General features: G+C 48.7%; 1 protein-coding gene across 1 annotated transcript in view; it reads left to right on the forward strand.

Moving 5' to 3' along the window:
• The window catches only part of LRIG1 (leucine rich repeats and immunoglobulin like domains 1), a gene marked incomplete in the record, with an annotated part of 137400 nt that overhangs the window by 79612 nt on the left and 38679 nt on the right, over positions 1 to 19109 (forward strand). The window contains 1 exon segment of the mRNA XM_014592355.2: positions 18187 to 18324. Within this exon segment, the coding sequence (XP_014447841.1) occupies positions 18187 to 18324 (138 nt within the window).

Consider the following 19109-nt stretch of genomic DNA (forward strand, 5'->3'; position numbering starts at 1 on the left):
TTTTATTTATTATTATTATTATTATTATTATTATTATTATTATTAATTTCACCAGAGAGAGAAAGAGGGAAAGTGAAAAAGCAAGCCTTCAGGTCTGGGATTTGAACTGTGCTTGGCCATGTGGGAGTCTAGCACGTCAATCAACACACCACGAACTACTGGTCCACAGACTTGGGTTTTTTGGTTGTTGTTTTTATTTATAAATTTAAAAGGTAAATGAAGAGATACTCCTGAGGACAACAGACTTCAGCAGTTCACAGGAGCTCTGACAGTAAGCTCACCCCCAGAAGACGGACCACTTGTGTTAGTCACACAGAGGCCCATAATTTCCTTTACCAGATAAGCTCCACTCTCCTGCCATCCGAACTTGTCCCTTCTCTTTACTTCAGAATGTTTTTCCTCTTTAGCCCAGCAATCTTTCCTCCCAGAGAAGCTAGTTCAAACACATTCACTAGTGTCTTTGGTTATAAGGGCAATGGGTGTATAGATTCTGTTAATAAGTGTTCTGCCATGGCTAAGATTGGAAATAGGTATTTGTAAATGTACTCTGCATTTTCAAAGCTCCTTCCAAGTCATTATGTAAAATCCAGCTCTTTTTGGAATTTTGTACATATTAATGGCAGCCAACTCTCAATGGGGCCACCCTTAAACTCTCCATAACGTGGGTCAATTGGGAAGGTCACGGAATATCATTCCTCCTGTCCCCTTCAGTACAGGCTAGGTTTCCAAAGGGCACACAAAAGACAAGAACATATCCAGCTGGTTCTTCACAATCACTTCATCTGGATGCAGCTTGTGGGATAGGTAATGGGCTAGGGTCATCTTCCAGGCATCAGTAAGATACACTCCAACCCCTGAGAACATCCTCCAAAGGATGGTGTCCAGTTGAAAGTTGTACCAGTCACTGTTGAAAATTCATTTCAGCACCTTCCCCTCAGAAGTATACATCCAGTGGCTCAGGAACATCTGTGAAGCAGTGGTCCAGCTCCTGGATCAGATTTGTTTTTTTAAGAAAGTGTCAGACTCTTCCAAGATGGCCATACCATTTTACATCCCTACCAGCGATATAGGAGTAATTCATTTCTCTACATTCTGGCTAGCATTTGGTGATGTATTTTTTTCATTTTCTCTTCTTTAAAACCATTCTGGAGGCATCTAGTGACATCTTGAGACTTCCATTTACTTTTCTAATGGCCAGTGATGTCAAGCATCTTCTCACGTGCTTATTTGCCCTTTGTAGATTCTTTCTGGTGAAATACGTAATAACACTTTTTGCCCATTTTCTAATTGGATTATTGAATTTGTGTGTGTGTGTGTGTGTGTGTGTGTGTGTGTATATATATATATATATATATATTTTATTGAGTTTTGCAAGTTCTTTGTATATTGTAAATATTGTTAAGTTGTCAGAAAAGTCATGATGTATTTTTTCTGTTTTTCTATGCAAAAGCCATCATGACTTTTTAGACAGCCCAATAGTTCTTTGTTGGCTACGTGGTTTGAAAATATTTTCTCCCAGTCTGTTGCTTGTCTTTTCATTTTGGTGGAGGTTTTCAGTAGACAAACATTTGTAATTCTGATAAACTTTAGTGTGTGTGTGTGTGTGTGTGTGTGTGTGTTTTTCCTTTTATTGATCATGTTTTTTAGTGTCAGGTGTAAGAACTTTGCTTATCCCTAGATCCCTGAAATCTCCTCCTGTGTTTTTTTCCTAGAAGTTTTGCAGTTTTATATTTTGCATTTTAAGTTGATGATGATGTTTTTAAAAACCTGAAACAAACAAAATCCAGGGACCAGCAGGTGGCATGGTGGTTAAGGCACTGGATACCACATGGCTAACTCCATGGTTCTAATCCTGAGCCCGGCAGCATGGCAGCATAGCGGCATACAAGTCTAAAATCTGGAGGAGAATGGATTACATTCCACCACCACCACCACCACCCCTGCCAAGGGGGTGGTTTCTCACTTTACCTCTCTTTCTGTCTCTCTCTCTTCCAAGTACATGTAAGAATCTAAAACAAACAAAATGAAAAAATCCAGGCTTGTGGTTCCAAGAGCAAGTGTTGGCTCTTGTCGGAACCCGGAATGGGCAAGACCAGGGCTGGGTGGTTCTGGGGCGCAGAGCAGTGGAGCTAGAGACAGTGCCACTTTGATGTTTCAGCAGGTCTTATCATCACTGGGTGGATAAGAAGGCCTGCATGAAAGGGCCGACTCCTTAATCCCACCCATCCCTATCCTTAACCCTCCCAAAGTACAGTCAGGGCATATGTGTAGGCTTGGGAAATTGCGTGGTAAGAGATATCTTAAATCATATGATCTAGAGATCAGAAGCCTTCCAGATGGGGCAGGAAGAGGCCTGGTTTTATTTTTAAAGGCACACAATGCTATCACTCCCCAGAGGAGCGGGGATCCTGTCTTGAAGGTTCCAGCCAAGTGCTGAAACAGCTTCCTCCTCTGCCTGGAAACTGCCGAGCTGTCGGGCAGCTGGCATGTGAATCGTGGGGAATGTGCCAATGGCTGGCAGAGGCCAGGGGCCTTCTGTGGTTCCCAAAGGAATTTCAAGGGCACTTCAGCACCCACAGCCCCCTCTTCATCCTCTTAGCCATGGACTGTTTAGTTTCTCATTCCCCTGTTGCTCCAGAGAGCAGCCCAGCCTGGAGGGAGAGGACACTTGGGCATCCTAGTTAGCTGGGCCCCTCCAGACCAGAGTCTCGGCCTCATAGAATCTGGGTTAGGCAGTCTTTCCCTGGTAGACAGTTTCTTCTGCCCCCTGAGGAAGGCCCAGTCTGTGCTGTCTTACTTAACGGCCTGGGGAAGAGCCTCTCTCAGCCATCTATTTAGGGATGGGGAAGCTGATGCCTCAGTCGTCTTAAATATAAACAGGGTTTGGCTGGGTCCTGCATCAACTGTATGTTGACAGGCTATGGGCTAGGGGGATGCTCCTTGTTCATCTATAGAGTCAGGTCCTGCCTCTGTCCTAGTGACATGGCACATGGCACAGCCCCAGTATGGGGTGGGGGGGCTCTCCCTGGTGGTTACTGAGAAGAGATGGGCGTTACGGGGTGTGCAGTCTAGACAAGCTTTCTCAGAGGGTCTCCTGCCCACTTCCATTACGAGGCGATTCTGCTTCCTGAGTTAGTGGGGATTCACATTCTGGGTTCCTACCCCAGATGCATTGCTTCCTGCTGTGTAGCTTTCAGCAAGTGACTTGACCTCCCTGTGCCTCGATGTCCCCATCTGTAAAAGGGAGCGTGATAGTATCTGGCTCTGGAGTTGACATGAGGATTGAGTGAGGGAATATGGTAAGCCAGAGCCTGGCCACCGGTTCTGCCACTCCTGCCACCCTTTCTGCTGAGAAGGAAGGTTCAGTGTGCCCTTTCTACAGTAGCTTGGCAGTGAGGGGCTGCCTCCAGGGGCTCCCCTGTCATGCATAGCTGGCTCCTCACTTTGGAGCCATTTCCTGGAGGCTTTGGAAGCCTTGAGGCTCTCTACAGCTTTAGCTGTGAAGGACTTTTGAAGTGCTCCCCACCTGGAGCAAGCCAGTGTGCCAGGACAAGGCTGGGGTGCAGAGGCATGAGGGGACACTCACACCAGCACTGGCCCTCCGTGGAGGGACTCCTTTGTGCCTGGTGGGACTACTGAGGCCACCATGGCTGTCTGTTCCCCACGACGCTTTCTACCACTCAGTGGGGGCGTTTCTGCACTTAGGGCCCAAACTTCAGTGTCTGAATTAAGTTAACTGCTTTGCAAATAGAAATTTAATTGCATAATTGACAAGCACATTAGGATAATATGCAGAACAGAAGAGGGTATTCCATTCTCATCCCGCTCCATCTGAGAGCAACATCTAGTATTTCTTTCCTTTCCTGCTTGTATCTTTTCGAGAGCTACAGACCTGGGAGTGATTGCGTGTGTCCTACTTCCCGGTGTAGCATGGTGGTCTAGACAGCCTCCTGGGTGTGTGAGCATTGCCATGGTAGCTGGAAAAGGAGACTGTATTCGCCTAGGGAATTTTGAGTGAGGTCACCATGTTGTTTCTCATCGGTGCTTTCATTTATTCGGGTCGCGGTTGGTGAGGTCACCAGGAACAGAGACCACAGTAGCTAATGACAGAGACCATTGGTCTCAGATTCCTTGGTGCCTCAGTGGCTGACCAGCACGTGTGGAACTTGGACAAGGAGGGCCTTGCTCAGTGAGGTGCTTGGGCACTGTCATTTCACATCCCGGTATTGGAGACTTTCCCACCTTACTCTAGTCGGTAAAGCGTCTTCACTGGAGGAAACACTCATTGCAGCTTCTTCACACTCTTGGCGTGGACACTCCTTGGCTAAGATTTCTAGGGTTTGGGACAGTTCTGTGGTGCAGCCATAATGAACAGCTCAGGAGAAGCGAGGTCCTACATGATGACCATTGTTCTAATCTATGGCCAGGTAAGCCCGAGATGTACTGGTCACACGTAAGTGCCCAGGACCCTACAGGCTGGAGGACTGAAGGGAGGGGACCGCAGTGTGGACCAGGCCTGTGGAGGGTGCCCTTCCCTCCCTCTACCCTCTCCCTCTCTCTCAGGTACATTCTCATGAATAAAGAAAGAACAAATTTCTGGAATTGTCCATGACCTTGAGGGGTACTCTCACCCCTTGTTCTTGATTCCTTCCATCTGTCCGCCTTTGCCAGTTCTCTTGGCCAGAAACAGTAGCTCAGCCCCTTGAGGCTGGCAGATCCATGCCATCCCCTCCTGTTCTGAGTGCTAGTGGTGTTTCCCCTTCCCTGAGGGGCAGAACCAGCGGGCACAGGTACATGTACCTTGCCAGTGAACTTGGCCTTGTTCTCAGTCAGAAATCAGGGAGTCCAGCTTAGCCAAGTGGCACACCAGGCTCCATAGCTCTGCCAGAGGGGCTGTCACCTGTGTGGCTAGTGAGGACTCACCCCCTACAATATGTAGGGTAGCAGGTTGCCAGGGGGAGGAAAATGAAAGGAGAAGATAAGAAGGGGTGTATTGACCATTTAGGGAAAATAAAGCTGAGAGAGAGCATCGAGGGGTCATGTTGGCCCCAAGCAGAAGAGAGAGCAGTTGGGGCTTGTCTGACCTCAAGCAGAGGTGCCTAGGAATTCCAGGCAGTGGCACATTGTTCCTGACTAGTTTGGCACCACTTTTTTCCTGCCCGGATGCCAGGACAGGTGACCTTCTATGGGCGTGGAGGGAACTCCCCAAGTCCTTGGGGGTTGTAGCCAGTGTGATGATGACACACTATTCTCCCTGGTGTGCCAATCAGAGGTGGCATGCAAGGGCTCCCTTGGGGCCACAGTGTCTGGTGGGAACTTGCAGGGCAGGAGCCAGGATTGGGGTGTGCAGCCGAGACCTGGGCTAGGACCGACAGGTGTCCAGGGTTGAGGGGAGGAGGCATAGTTGGCCAACCTGGGGTAGGTATAGTTGTCTCGACTTTGCCAACCCTGGTTCCCCAGTTTATGTCAGCGTCTGGGGATAAATTGACAGTAGGAAGCATATCAGTAACCCCAAAATCCATTCAGTTTGATAATTTCTTATAAATAGGCCTATCAGCTTCCCTGCCTAAGGAAGAAAGTTCACTGTCTGTTGTACCCTTAATTTTTTAATGAGAAATTTTTTAAATTGATTGGTGGGGTCCTGACTCAGAGTGGTATCCCCTTTCCCCCAGTAATATCCCTTGGTTCAGGTTTGGTGTGGTGAGTGCAGGTGAATGAATTGAAGTAGTAATTAATTTGTTTCTAAGCAGTTATTGATTGAGCACCTTTCAGGCTGTAACGCTAGGGAGTGAAAAGACAGGCCGAAACCCCAGCCGTGTGCAACTCATGTTCTGTGAATGTCAAGAAAGCAGGATTGCTTAACATATTAGAAGGTTTGGTTTGGTTTTTAATGAATAGGCTTTTTTTTTTTTTTTTTGAGAGGTTTTCGCTATAGGGCGCGTGCGCTCGTCAGACAGAGAGAGACATAGAGACAGAAAGCGAGAAATCACCCCCCAGGGGGGATGGTCATACCGCAATCCCTTCTCCCCCATTCTCCTCTTGGGATCTTGGGCACGCACGCACACGCGCCCGGCGTGAGTTTTAAGCCACCCGGTCGGGGACACGAACCGCGGTCGACTACGTGGGAGTCCAGCAACATAGCCATTACGCTAACTGCTGGTTCCCTTAATTGCCTTTTTTTTAGAGAGAGTTTTTTGCTATAGGATATCTATGTTCACTGGAGAGAAAGAGACAGAGAGAAAGTGAGAAATCATCCCAAAGGGGCATGGCCATGCCACAGTCCCTTCTCTTCCATTCTGCTTGGAATTTTGGGCATGCATGCACATGCACCCAGCATGAGTTTTAAGCTGCCGGATTTGGACGCAAACTTAGGTTGACTATGTGGGAGTCCAGTGACGTAACCATTACATCATCTGCTGATCCCCGTTTCTGTGTGTTTATGCATCATTGGTAGAGACAACCTGCTAATGTTTGGGCTGGATCCTGAGATTTGAGTCGTATATGAGTGGGTGACACTGTAGGTTTCACAGAGCAGAGGTGGTTGGCTCTCAAGTGTCCCTAGATTTCTTCTTTTCCAGTCTTGGGATTCCAGCTTGGTAGGTATAAGCCAACGGGTGGCAGAACCAAATGGGATCTGCTGCAGCAAGGTCCCCAGGGCCTTGTGCTCCCATGTGAATTCGGGACATCAAGTCTGCTTTGCAAGGAGTTAATAGAAACCATTCACTAAAGACCCCAAGGGGAGAGTGACCCTAAAGGAAGTGAGCGGGCAGGGAGGTTGGTTGACACAGCCCAGTCCTGCCTTCAGAGAGGTTGACCCCGCCTGGCGGAGGCTGTTTATCCCGCCACTGGGCTGCTCTTGTTTTTTATCCGATCTCCACCTGAATAAACAGATCCGGAACGTCATCTGCAGCCAGGCTGAGAATCTGCCAAAATTCCCCAGGGAACTGGTGATTCACCAGCAGTCTGTAAAAGGGAGCAAGCAAGAGAGAGACCTGCTCGTTCTGACTCTCATTTCCTGTCCAGCAAATAACCCAGGCTGGGCCGATCCTTAAGAGACACCCGTTTCTTCAAGCAAATTATCGATTTATGCACTAGAACAGATGGTTTTGGTTTTCATCTTTAAGAAGATAGATGTAAAGGAGGCCAGTGGAGGGGGATGCTTTTGATTGTCTTTCTGAGAAACCTACAAGTTGGCTCAGGAAAGCTCTTCTGCACTTACTAGGTCTTTTGAAAATCCCTCGATCTTCATTTATCAAGCTGCATGGGGGCGTTGGATGCATTCCTGTTACATGGGACCAATTTGGGACTTAGAATTATTTATTTTCTTCCTTTATTCTTTATTTTAGGACTAACATATAATAAAATAATCCTGTTTGACACCTGCACGGGATTAGATTAAACTTGGCCATATTCTATGGTCCCAGGCTGTTTTCTTAATGTTTTGGGGGTGAGGCTGGCACAGGAAGCAGGGAGGGGGGGACATGAGGGCAGTGCCATCTGAGGAAGTGGTTGAATGAAGCAGTGAAACAAGGCATGTGGGTCAGATGTTTCTTTTCAGAGTCATTTCAAGCTTGGGAGATTTGATTTAAAAGAAAACCGCCAGTGTCTATGAAGGCCGAGCAGGTGTGTGCTCCGTTCCCATGCAGCAGCGCCGGGCCTGGACCTTGTTCCTCTGCCAGAACTGCATGCAGATGGCCAGAGAGCATGTGCAAAAGACACGTTTGTGTGCACAGCAATGGCCTCAGTCACACATAGCTCAAACTGGAAATAACTCGACGTTCGTAAGTAATGGAATGAAAAAAATACTTTGCTGTGTATTTCTTCACTTGAAATATACAAAGGTAGAAAAGAAATGACTACCGCTACAGCCACAACCCCTCGGGTCTCACAGACAGGGTGAGTGAAAGTAGCCAGATGCAGGAGTCTATACAGAACCCTTTCCACATACATGAAGTGCAGAACCAGGCAAAATTAACCCTAGGCAGGAGAAATTAGAGACTCCCATTAGGAAGAACAACAGCTAGGAGAATGGCAGGAAGAGGGAGGCTCCTGGGCTGCTAAAATGTACTCTTATCTTGATCAGACTGGTGGTTACATGGCATATATTTTGTAAAGAAGCATTGAGCACTACACCTACAATTTTCGCAGTTCTCAATATGGCTTATATTTCAATGAAAATGTTTACAAAGAAAATAACCACGGCTCTGGCCATATGACCTGAATGGTAGTGCCGTGTTTTGTTTAACTTTGCTATAGAGTACATGTGCTCACCAGAGAGAGGCAGAAACAAAGAGATAGAGAAGGAAATCAACCCCTGGAGAGTTGGCTGTGCTGCAGTAACTTCTCCATTCCGCTGTTGGGATTTTGGACACTCATACGCACAGTCGTTCACTGACTGGCCCCAGAGAGAAACGTGTTCTTGAAGTGGTTGACATCTTTTGGTATTGGCAGTAATGTAGTTCACTCCCTCAGGTAGGCATCAGGGCTGCTCTGCCCTGTTTTGTGGTCCGACAGTAATGTCGGCGTCTCAAATCATCTCACACTGTTCTGGAATCCACGTAAGATACGTTAAGCTGTTCTCTAGTCCCAGTGACACGCAGGGATGCAGCCGCCTTCATTCATTGTGATCAGAGCTCTGAGTCCCTGCTGTGTGTGGGCGGTAGGGCCGGGTGCTGTAATGTGGAGCTTAATGAGAATTTCAGTGCAGTGCCATGAGAGGCAGAAGGCTGCGGGGTGTGATGTCTGCATGCCTATGGGGAAGGGTAGGCAGGGCAATACGTTTGTTACCATTTTTCTCCCATTGCAGGGATAGATCGTGTGAAACTATTTTTTTTTTTTAAGCCAGAGATTCAGGCAAGCCTGGATTTAGATTTTGCTGCTCTCTTAAGTGTGACATGTTGAAAGTTTGATCTTGAATTCAGGTTATGGCAGATTTGCCGTTTCTGGTTAGAGTCCACACTCGAGGTGACAGTGTGAACCTCGGGGAGCCACCATAATAGCCCAGATGAGCCCAGGAAGTGTGCCTGCTTTGGTGTTCAGGATCGGCAAGTTGCCAGCTTCAGTGTGTTTGACTCATTGGCAGAAAGGAAGAGAGGGAAGGGTATGTAGGGTGGGCCTCTGTCTTCTGTAAGATGACCTCTTTTTCCCATCTTCTCCACTGACTTCCATGAGGAACCCAGATCATTATTTGAGGAGCATGATAAATGATGGAGACTTCTGTTTCACTTTCTGAAGAGGTAGGGAAGAAAGACATGGGTTTGTGATTAGTCTGATGTGGGCACTAGAGGGAAAACGACAAGAGTTTTTTTTTTTCTCTTCAATAGAGAGATATCTACCCTCATTTTACAGATGGGTAAACCAGAGAGAAAAAGTGATTTACACACAATTCCAAAGTTACATCAGGATTAGGATTAAAATCTAGGTCCCTGATCCTCAGAAACCTAGACTGGCTGCCACAGTGTTGACAAAGACAGCAGATTACGGCCACTGGGCGACGTCCTGGCCCACTGCTGTGTGCGTGAATAAAGTTTTATTGGAACATAACCACACTCGTTCGTTTACATCCCTGTGACGGCTTTTACACTGCAACGGCAGAATGTCCCTGAGAGACTGACCCACAAAGCCTAAGATATTTGCCATCTGGCCCATTATCGAGTAAGAGCGCTGACCCCTGGTGTAGAAAATAGGTGCATAATTTCAGGAACCAGAAATGATCCACTTGACCCACCTTGGCCTCACCGCCTTTGATCTCCTCGCCCTTTCTTCCTGGCTGTTATCTGTGACAAGAGATCTTTTCCCCCACTAACGGGAATACCTTGTAAACCAGGCTTTCATGGCGCTGTAGAGGAACACTCCTTTATGATAAAAAGTTTTAAGTGTTAGTTTCAAATGCCTCGTCTGTTTCACTGTTTCATTTAACGTTGCTCTGAAAATGTAGCCAGGTGGGGAGAGCTTATCTCGCCCACTTTCCTCTTTGAAGACCGATTTTATTTTTGAAACCTTTAACAGGTGTTGGTTTAATAGACTTCTGCTGTATTAAGTTCTCCTTGCCCCAGAGGGCAGCCCGAGGGGTAAACTGACACTGGATGGAGACGAACACCACGTGACCTGGCCACCACATGCTTCCCTCAGTCCCTGTAGCTGCAGAATGGCTAGTCCTGTTTGGTTGCGGAGAAAGGCTCAAGAGTCCCTTTGGTGAGGTGTGTAAGGAGTGTTCCTGGCACTGCACTGAGCCCTCAGTGTGCACCATCCTCATCCTTTTTTGTAAACTAAAGCAGAACCATTTGCAGTTTTACCCTCCTAAGAATAAGTAGGTTCTTCCATCCCTCCTTTGAATGCTAGTCTGTAAAGCAGATGAGCTAGAACATCTGCAGTGAGAACCTCAGCCTCATTGACTGTATTTGCTGAGATTTGCTCACCACAGAGGGCCCTGTGCACCTTTGCAATTCATGCAGGACCCCGGGAGTGTGCTACCAGAGCTGGGCCAGCCAGCTGAGGGCACTCTTCTCAGCCAAGAGGCAATCGCTAGGTTTTGCTCGAGTTAATAGCAGCAGTCTGGGGTGGCGCCCCTCATGTCTGTCTGCAGAGCCTCTCAGGCAGGCTAGGTTCATGCCCTGCTAGGTTTGCAGCTTCTTGGTTTTGAAGATAAAGTCTTGCTGTCATGATTTCCTGCCTTAGTTTCCCAAAGTTGTTGGGATGAAGGACGAACACCACTGCACTAGCCTTTAGGAGGACCAGAAGCCAAACCTGGACCTCCATGTGATCCGAACCTATGCCACACACAGTGTTGGATTTGCATCCTGGCTTCTGCTAATTCCAGTTCTGTAGCCCTGGGCAGGTTTCAGCAGGCCTCCAGCCTCAGTTTCTTCAACTGCCTAAATAGAGATAGTAATAGTACCCCCCTCATTAACTTTGCTGTGAGATTTCATGGATGCTTTGCCCAGGTCTTGCTGTGTATATGATAGGTGTTCAGTAATCAGTAAGGAGTTGTTCAGAAGAACTTAGAACAGGATTCAGAGATTATAAAGATAGGTGTGCACGTTCTTGGGAACTGACATATGCCCCCTTCTGTTTGTACAGGACATTAAAAATGGACAGTGTCATGGAAGTAGAATACTGGACTGAGTCGGGGACAGGCACATTTTCTCAGCCAGTTCTCAGAAAGGAGATGGAGAGTTCCCTGCAGGTCTCAATACTAGCTGCTTCCTCTAACCTTGAAGGATGTGAGGCCTGGAGGTCTGGGAGGTCTTAGAGAGGCAAGCTGCCTCTGGGGTTCTGGGGTAGGTGACTCTGTTCATGAACAGGGCCTGAGTCCCAGTCATCGTGGGAATGAGGAGGAGGGTGTAATCTAGTTGGATCCTCTGCTACACTGAATCCCACCAAAGCTGCCATCCAGGGGTTGCTTTGAAGTGTGGTTCCTCAGGCAGCCTGGCCTTTCTGGTGGCTGGGTTTGACACTTTCCACCTGGAGCATAGAGCAGGCATGTTTTGTGCATAAAGCTAGAAGGGAGAGCTCAGAGTCAGCCTTTTGTTCTTGCCAGGGGAGCCAGGTTTTCTCATTTGCATTGAAATGTGGCAGAGTACCTGAGAACCACTCATTCATTCATTCTTATTCTAGAGCACTTCCTACTAGTTAGATCCTGAGCCTGGCTCTGAGGTTACAGATATGACTAATAAAAACAAGAGCCTGTTTTATTGAGCAGCTGCCACATGTCAGGTCACGGCAACCCACAGGGCATCGGAACACTCACACTCACTTTGCAGATGGGGCTCCTCCAAGGTTCGTACCTGTAAGTGGAGTCACTGAGATTTGAACTTGGGCAGGACAATGCTGTGCCACGTTTCAGACCAGGGACTTCCTGGCCTTGGATCGAATTGCCAGGTCCACAGACATGTCCAATGCAGTGAAGTTTTTGCTCTGCAAGGGAAGGGACAGTCGCAGAGTTCTGCCAGGAGTGCACAGCTTCAAAGTCAGCCTTCTTGAGCTCAGGTTAGTTCAGGAAGGATTTAATTAGGGCTCCAGGCTGCACTCTAGAGCAGAGACTGAACCCAGAGGGAGAAGCTGGCATGTTTGTCCTTGATCGCAGGGACAGCAGCACTGGAGCCCTGAGGATCTCGGGAGCTGCCATGGTCTTGTTCATTTGTGGCATGGGAGTGCGTTCACAGGGCACTTAGCAAATTCACCTCTCCTCTCAGTCCTGAGTTCAGGTCGAACTAACTACTTGCTTGGCTTTCTTCTCCTGGTAAATCCCTATAGAGGGTACAACAGATGTTTTCCCCTCTGTGTTCTCGTAGTCACAGATCACTTCTGTGACTAGATGTGTGGGGATTGCTTCCTACCAGCAAGCGAGCCATCAGCTCTGCAGCAGACCCCCCCAGCCCCCAGCCGGGTGTCCTCCAAGTTGTTTCAGTTCTGATCCATCTACCTGGAGACCATAGGTTGAGGGCTTAGTCCCTCAGGCTTCCACTTCAGATGTCTTCACAGGTATTAGGTTGTCATGCAGTCTTTGGACTCATTGGTTATAAATTGGGGTTCCCACTGTCCCTTCCTCAGGCTCCACTGATTTACTAGAGCGGCTCGCAGAGGTCAAGGAAATGCTTTGCTCACATTCAGTGGCTTATTCCAAAGGCTGTCACCAAGGGCACAGGTGAAGGGAGGCACAGCTTGTGGAGGTACGGCTTGTGGAGGCCAGAGCTGGGGGGCAGGTGAGACGGCATCGGAAATGCCTCCCAGGCTGGGCGAAGGAGCTGGGGGTGGACATCACAGTGGGCCACGCACAAGAGAATACTGCGGGGAGGGAGGCCTCAGGAACTGGCAACTGCAACTCGCACCGAACGTTGATCCTCAGTTTTCTAGTTTGGAAATGGAACTAGAGCTTCTGTGCCCTCTTTGGGTGTGCTGTCCCTCTAGGAACTGCCACCACAGGTTCAGCTCTCCACAGCTCTCTGCTCCTGTCCTTCTGGCTATTCGTGGAGGCTTCATCGCATAGCAGGATTGACTAATCATTGGTTATCAGCTCAGTCTTCAGCTCCTCTCCTCTCCGTGGAGGTTGAGGGTGGAGCTGAAAGTCCTAACCCTGTAATCCTGCCTGCATCTTCACAGTGACCAGCCCCTGTCCTGAAGTTTTCTAGAGCTGTCCAGCCATGAAAAAGTTACCACTTTGGAAATTCCAAGGGTTTTAGGAGTTGTATGCCAGGAGACAGGGTCAAAGATTAAATAGATTTTTCTCAGGATCACAGCCCCAGATCTGTGTCCAACCTCAGTCTTTCTGCATTCAACCTGTATTCACCCTGCTGTTCATTCAGCAAGTATTTATTGAGCACCTCCTATGAGCCTTGCATTGTTCCAATGTCTGGAAACACAGTGAACAAAGCAGATATCTCCATGTTGGCAGAGCTGCTTGGTAGGAGAGAAGATGTTAAACTAGAAATAAGCAAATACTGAACATATTAGATGAGAATTAGGGCCACTGAGAATAATAACCCAGCAGGGGATAGAAAATGGTGCCGTGTGTGTGTGTGTGTGTGTGTGTGTGTGTGTGTAGGGGCTTGTGGTTTCAGAGAGGGTGGCCAGGAAAGGCTTCGCTGAGATGATGACATTTGAATACAGACAGGAAGGATGTGAGGGCTTGAGACATGTGAATCTCTGGGAGACAGCAAGTGTGAGGGTTCTGAGCCTTCGTGTCTGGGGTCCCATGCGGGGCAAATCATACCCGGGGAGGACCAGGAGGTGAGCAGGGTGGACGTGTACGACAGGTCTTGAAGGTCTTGGGGGCCATGGTGAGGACTTAGCTGTCTTAGCAGAATACCATGGACGGTTTCATTTCGTTTTAAAATTTACACACATACTGTAAAATGCCGTGTCTTAATCGTTGTTTAAGTGCAGTGTTGTGTAGTGTTCAGTACATTTTATGTCGAGCAGCTGGTCCTCCACGACTTTTCCCATTTTGCAGAGCTGAAACTCTGTACCCATCACACAACAAATGTTCTTTCTTCCCACTCCCCACTCCCTGGTCCCCGGTCCCGGGTGCCCGGCAACCACCATTCTGCTTTCTGATTCCCTGACCCTGACTCAGGGATAGCCCACAGGAGGAATCCTATGGAATCTGTCTTCTTTGGGGGGAGTTTCAGTTAGCACATCAGCTCAGGTCATCCATTCACCGTGTGTTAGGAGTCCCCCTGCTTTTTAATATTCCGTCGTATGTCTGTTTATCCATTCCTCTCATGGTATACATTTGGGCAACTTTGCTTTTGACTGTTGCAAACAATGTTTCTGTGAGCACAGGTGCAGATGTGTCTTCAGGATCTGCTTTCATTGTCTTCAGTACCTGGAAGTGGAACTGCTGGTCATCCAGCGATCCTGTGTTTAGTTTTAAGGCATCTCCATGCCATTCTCTTGAGCTGCCACACGGTTTTATTCTCCCCAGTTGTGTACAGTGGCCCAGTTCCTCCACGTTCTCGCCCGCATCAAGTGTTTTCAGGTCTGGGGTCTCTTTCGATAGTAGCCATCCTGGTGTGCAGTGATGTTCGGCGTGGTTTTCACTTGTGTTCCCCTGATGAGGGGTGATGTTGAGTGTCTCCGTGCATGTGTTGGCCATCTGTGTCCCTTCTTTGGAGAAATGTCTGTTCAAGACCCGTGCTCGTTTTTTAACCTGGTGGTTCATTTTCTGTTGCTGAGTGGTAGTGGTTTATATATCCTGGAGCATAGCCCGTTGCCCGATCCATACATGGTTTGCAGATGTTTTCGCCTATCCTGTGGGAAGCCTGCGCAACTTGTTTTTGCCGGGGTCTCTGCTGTGGTTCCGGATGGACTATAGGTTTAGGATATAGCTAGGAGTCTGCTCAACTGTTCCATTTCCATACTAGAAAATTGAGGGTCACAGTTCGGTGCCCCCAGTTGCAGTCTCCAACTCCCGAGGTCCCCTTCCCCCCAGTATTCTCTTGCGCCTGGCCCACTGTGATGTCCACCCCCAGCTCCTTTGCCCAGCCTGTTAGGCATTTCCGATGCCGTCCCACCTGCTCCCCAGCTCTGCCGAGCTGGTCCTGGCCTCTGTCCTCAGGGTGTTCCTCAGCGCCTGCCCCTGCAGCTTCTCCCAGGCGGAGTTGGCTCCCATGCTCCTTCATGGAGCCCGCGGCACCCGCCCTCGCTCCCATCGCCATGGCTGCCTCCTCTGCTAAGCGGAGAACTTTCTTCAGTGAAAGAGGCTTGTCTTCCCCCACACCCTTTATCCAGAATGGGCCCAGAATGCGTTTGATTCAGTGACTAAATAGTGTTGATGAGAAAGAAGAAAAAGGTATGAGGCAGGAGACAAAGAGCGGGGCGACGTGGTGGCTCGCAGCTGTCCCACGGCCTCGCCTGGCACAAGCCAGCCCCAGAGCCCTCTTTGTGCCACTTGGGGCCGGTGGCGCCCAGGCCTTGTGTTCGCAAACCCTCTTTTCCTGGCTCCCTGGTTCTGCATTCAGCATCCGGATAAGGCTCCCCTGCCTTGATGTCTTGTTCTTTTTTCTTCCCATACTTTACATAATAAAGGTTTTATTTTCTTTTCTCCTTTCTTTTTCTTTTGGAATCCAAACTAAAGAGACTATCTTTCTTAAAGAATTTGATGGAGAGCTCAAAGGAAGTAGCTCCAGAGAGAGGAGGAGAGCTGAAGGAACAGGGTCCTTTTATTCCAAGGAGTTTTTCTCTATGTAGGGTTGTCCCTTATAAATGAATGTTTGAGTTCAGGGCCTGGGAGACTTGTGAACAAAACAAAGGAGGCGGCGAGAAGCCACAGAGCTTCTGGGAAAGCGGGCCTTGTTTATGCCTCTTGGAACCGATCTGGTCAAGTGTTTGTTTAAAGGGGATGCCACTTGGTAAGCAACGCCCGGCTCACTAGTGTTGTGTTCAAGAATGCTTTGATTGGTGGGAGGTGCTGATACTCTGCTCAGAACTGGCCCGAGAATGCCTGGAAACTGGAGGCCCAGCGCTGTGACCCAGCGGGTCCTTAAGTGTCGCATGTCCAAGTTAGGGCTGCAGGTGGTGGTGCGATAAGGCTGCTGGTGTCCGTGTGAATCAGCCAGGCTGAGCCAAACCCACAACACGGGGGTTCCCTTCAGTCTTGCTGTTGGCTGGTGTGGTCTTTCTCTTGCTTCATAACTACTGGTGAGTTGGGTAGATTGTGGGTTCTACAGAAAGAAATTAAAAGTGCAAATAAGCCGTGGTAGAAAATGCTTTTCTTGGAGGAGATAACCCTCTGAACACTTAACCTTAACACCTGCCTCCTGCTTTAGTTTGGTTTCCAGTCGGAGTGTCCCTATTTCTGAAAGGACAGGTGTGTTCCCGTCTTCATATGAGGAAACCAAGGCTTTAGCAGATGGTTCAATGATTACGCCACTGGACTCCCATGGAGTCGACTGCAGTTTGAGTCTCAGACCCGCCGGCCTGAACTCATGCTGGGCGCGTGTGCGTGCATGCCCACAGTCCCAAGAGGAGAATAGAGGAGAAGGGATGAGGCATGGCCACCTTCCCTGGGGGGTGATTTCTTGCTTTCTGTCTGTCTCTGTCTCTCTGGTGAGCACACACACCCTAGCGCAAAAATCTCTCTTTTAGGGACCAGCAGTTGACATAATGGCTATGTTGCTGGACTCCCGTGGAGTTGACCACAGTTTGAGTCCTGGACCCGGTAGCTTGAATTCATGCTGGGCGCGTGTGCATGCGTGCTCAAGACCCTGAGAGGAGAATGGAGGAGAAGGGATTGTGGCATGGCCATCCCCTCTGGGGCGTGATTTTTCACTTTCTGGCTTTGTCTCTCTCTCTTTCTGGTGAGTACATGCACCCTATAGCAAAAACCTCTCAAAAACAAAACAAAAAACCCTCTTTTGAAAAAAGAGGAAGAAGGAAAAAAAAAGAAAATGTAGGCACACCGAGCAGCTATTAAGGATAGAGTCTGTAGGGTCAAGGAATTCAGTTCCAATTAGACCTAACAGTGAGCTACTCTTTACCCTTTTAGATAGCCAGGATTTTACCATCATTACTTTTATGTATGTCTTATCTTCATGCTTGACATAAGATAGGGCTTGGTAAATGAGAGGGGCTCACTGAGATTTTATTGGATCAACTGAACTCTGGGCTCTGGTGCCTACGGTCTTGTAGGTTATGGGGTCAGATTAGGTTCTGAAGAGCAGAGGTGAGGGTGGGGTGGGAGCTAGCTGGTTGCACCAGGTACATCCCTTAGGGCAAGGCAATAGTGGGTTTTGGTCATGTCAGGCTGGTCTCTGTGGTCTTAAATAGCCTCCTTGTGTTCTTGCCCATGGGGACAGCCACCTGGGCATCACTCTCTGGCAGACAGACTTGTCTCAGACAGAAAACTTAGCATTCCGGGACCAGCAGTTAGCGTAATGGCTATGTCGCTGGACTCCCACGTAGTTGACCGCGGTTCACGTCCTGGACCCGGTGGCTTAAAACTCACGCCGGGCGCGTGTGCATGCGTGCCCAAGATCCCGAGAGGAGAATGGAGGAGAAGGGATTGCGGCGTGACCATCCCCCCTGGGGGGGGGTGATTTCTCGCTTTCTATCTCTCTGTCTCTCTCTGTCTGTCTGGCGAGTGCACGCGCCCTATAGCAAAAAAACCTCTCCAAAAAAAAAGAACTTAGCATTCCATCCAGCACCCAGCCAGTGGATGAGGACTTGATGGGAAGAGGAATAAGAGTGTGAATGTAGGGCCAGCAGGTGGCTTGGTGATTAAGATGTCGGACTCCCACATGGCCGATTACAGATTGAATCCCAGACCTGGCAGCTCACCTGCTCTGTCGCTCGCTCTCTCTCTTTTTCTCATGAGTATGCATACTCTATGGCAAATTAAAATTAAAATAAATAAAATTAAATAATTTTTAAAGAATTGTTGTTATTAAATTTGACGAGAGAGAGAGAGAGAGAGGAAGAAGAGAAGTGAGAAAGCAAGCCACCAGGTCCAGGACTCGAACTGCAGTTGGCCATGTTGCAGTCAAGCGCCCTTACCTGCCATGCTATCTGCTGGCCCCAGATAAACAATTCTTAAGGACAAGTATGTGGGTGCATCTTGACTTTTATAAAAGAGCAAAATGACTAGGGAAAAAGGGGGTTGGAAGAAGATGGCGGAAGTATCAGTTTCTTGTGGTTACTCGATTGATATAAACAAATGTTTGAGTGCCACCTTTTTGTGTGTTTCAGGCAACACAACAAGATCCGCAGCATCGAGGGGAGCCAGCTGAAAGCGTACCTTTCCTTGGAAGTGTTGGATCTGAGTTCTAACAACATCACAGAAATCCGGAGCACCTGCTTCCCGCATGGACTGCTCCTGAAGGAGCTGTGAGTACTCTGTTCTGCTCCCGGGTCTGGCAGCAGCTTCACTCACTCTCAGCTCTGAACTCGGGGGTGGATGTTCCCTTCTCTCCTCAGCTGGAGTTGGCCTGAGTCAGTAGGGACGGTGTAGACCTACCTCCCTCAACATTTCCCCAGCAGGGCAGAAGGCAGGGGCCCCTGGCTCTTAGCCATTTGCTCAGCCGTTTCCACATCCCACCACGTTACTGCTACGTTACAGAACGATGGGGCGCAGGGGCAGGGAGCGGTTGATTGGCCCGCGCAAGGAACTCGCCACTCACAGCAGAGCGAGGACTCCATTCCTGTGTGGACCACGAGGCCTGTTTCCCCTCCCGTGTCCTAGCTGCCCCCAGGAAAGCTTGGAGAGAAAACTCAGGGGTGGTGAGAGGGGTCGTGCTGGAGAAAGACCTCTTTGAAGAGTCTTCACTCGTCAGTGCATGCCTTTCTGGTATCAGGCACTTTGAAACCCAGTCCTCTGACTTCTGAGGGGGGCAGGTAGTTTTCTGTGCATTCTCAGGACCTTTTAGATGTCTTTGTCTCTCTTTGGCCCACTTTAATGCCCCATGAAGAGATGAGGGGGAAGAAATAGAAACTTATTTAATTCATTACTTGGTGGTAGGAAAATGTTGCTTTGGGGAAGAAACTGAACACACAGGCTGAAGAGACATTTTCCAATTTCAAGTGAGTTTTTTTTTTGGGGGGGGGAGTTTTTGCTATAGGGCACGTATGCTCGCCAGACAGACAGAAAGTGAGAAATCACCCTCCCCCCGGGA

The sequence above is a fragment of the Tupaia chinensis genome, unplaced genomic scaffold, assembly GCF_000334495.1.
Source record: "Tupaia chinensis unplaced genomic scaffold, TupChi_1.0 Scaffold000682_1, whole genome shotgun sequence".
NCBI classification, from domain to species: domain Eukaryota; kingdom Metazoa; phylum Chordata; class Mammalia; order Scandentia; family Tupaiidae; genus Tupaia; species Tupaia belangeri.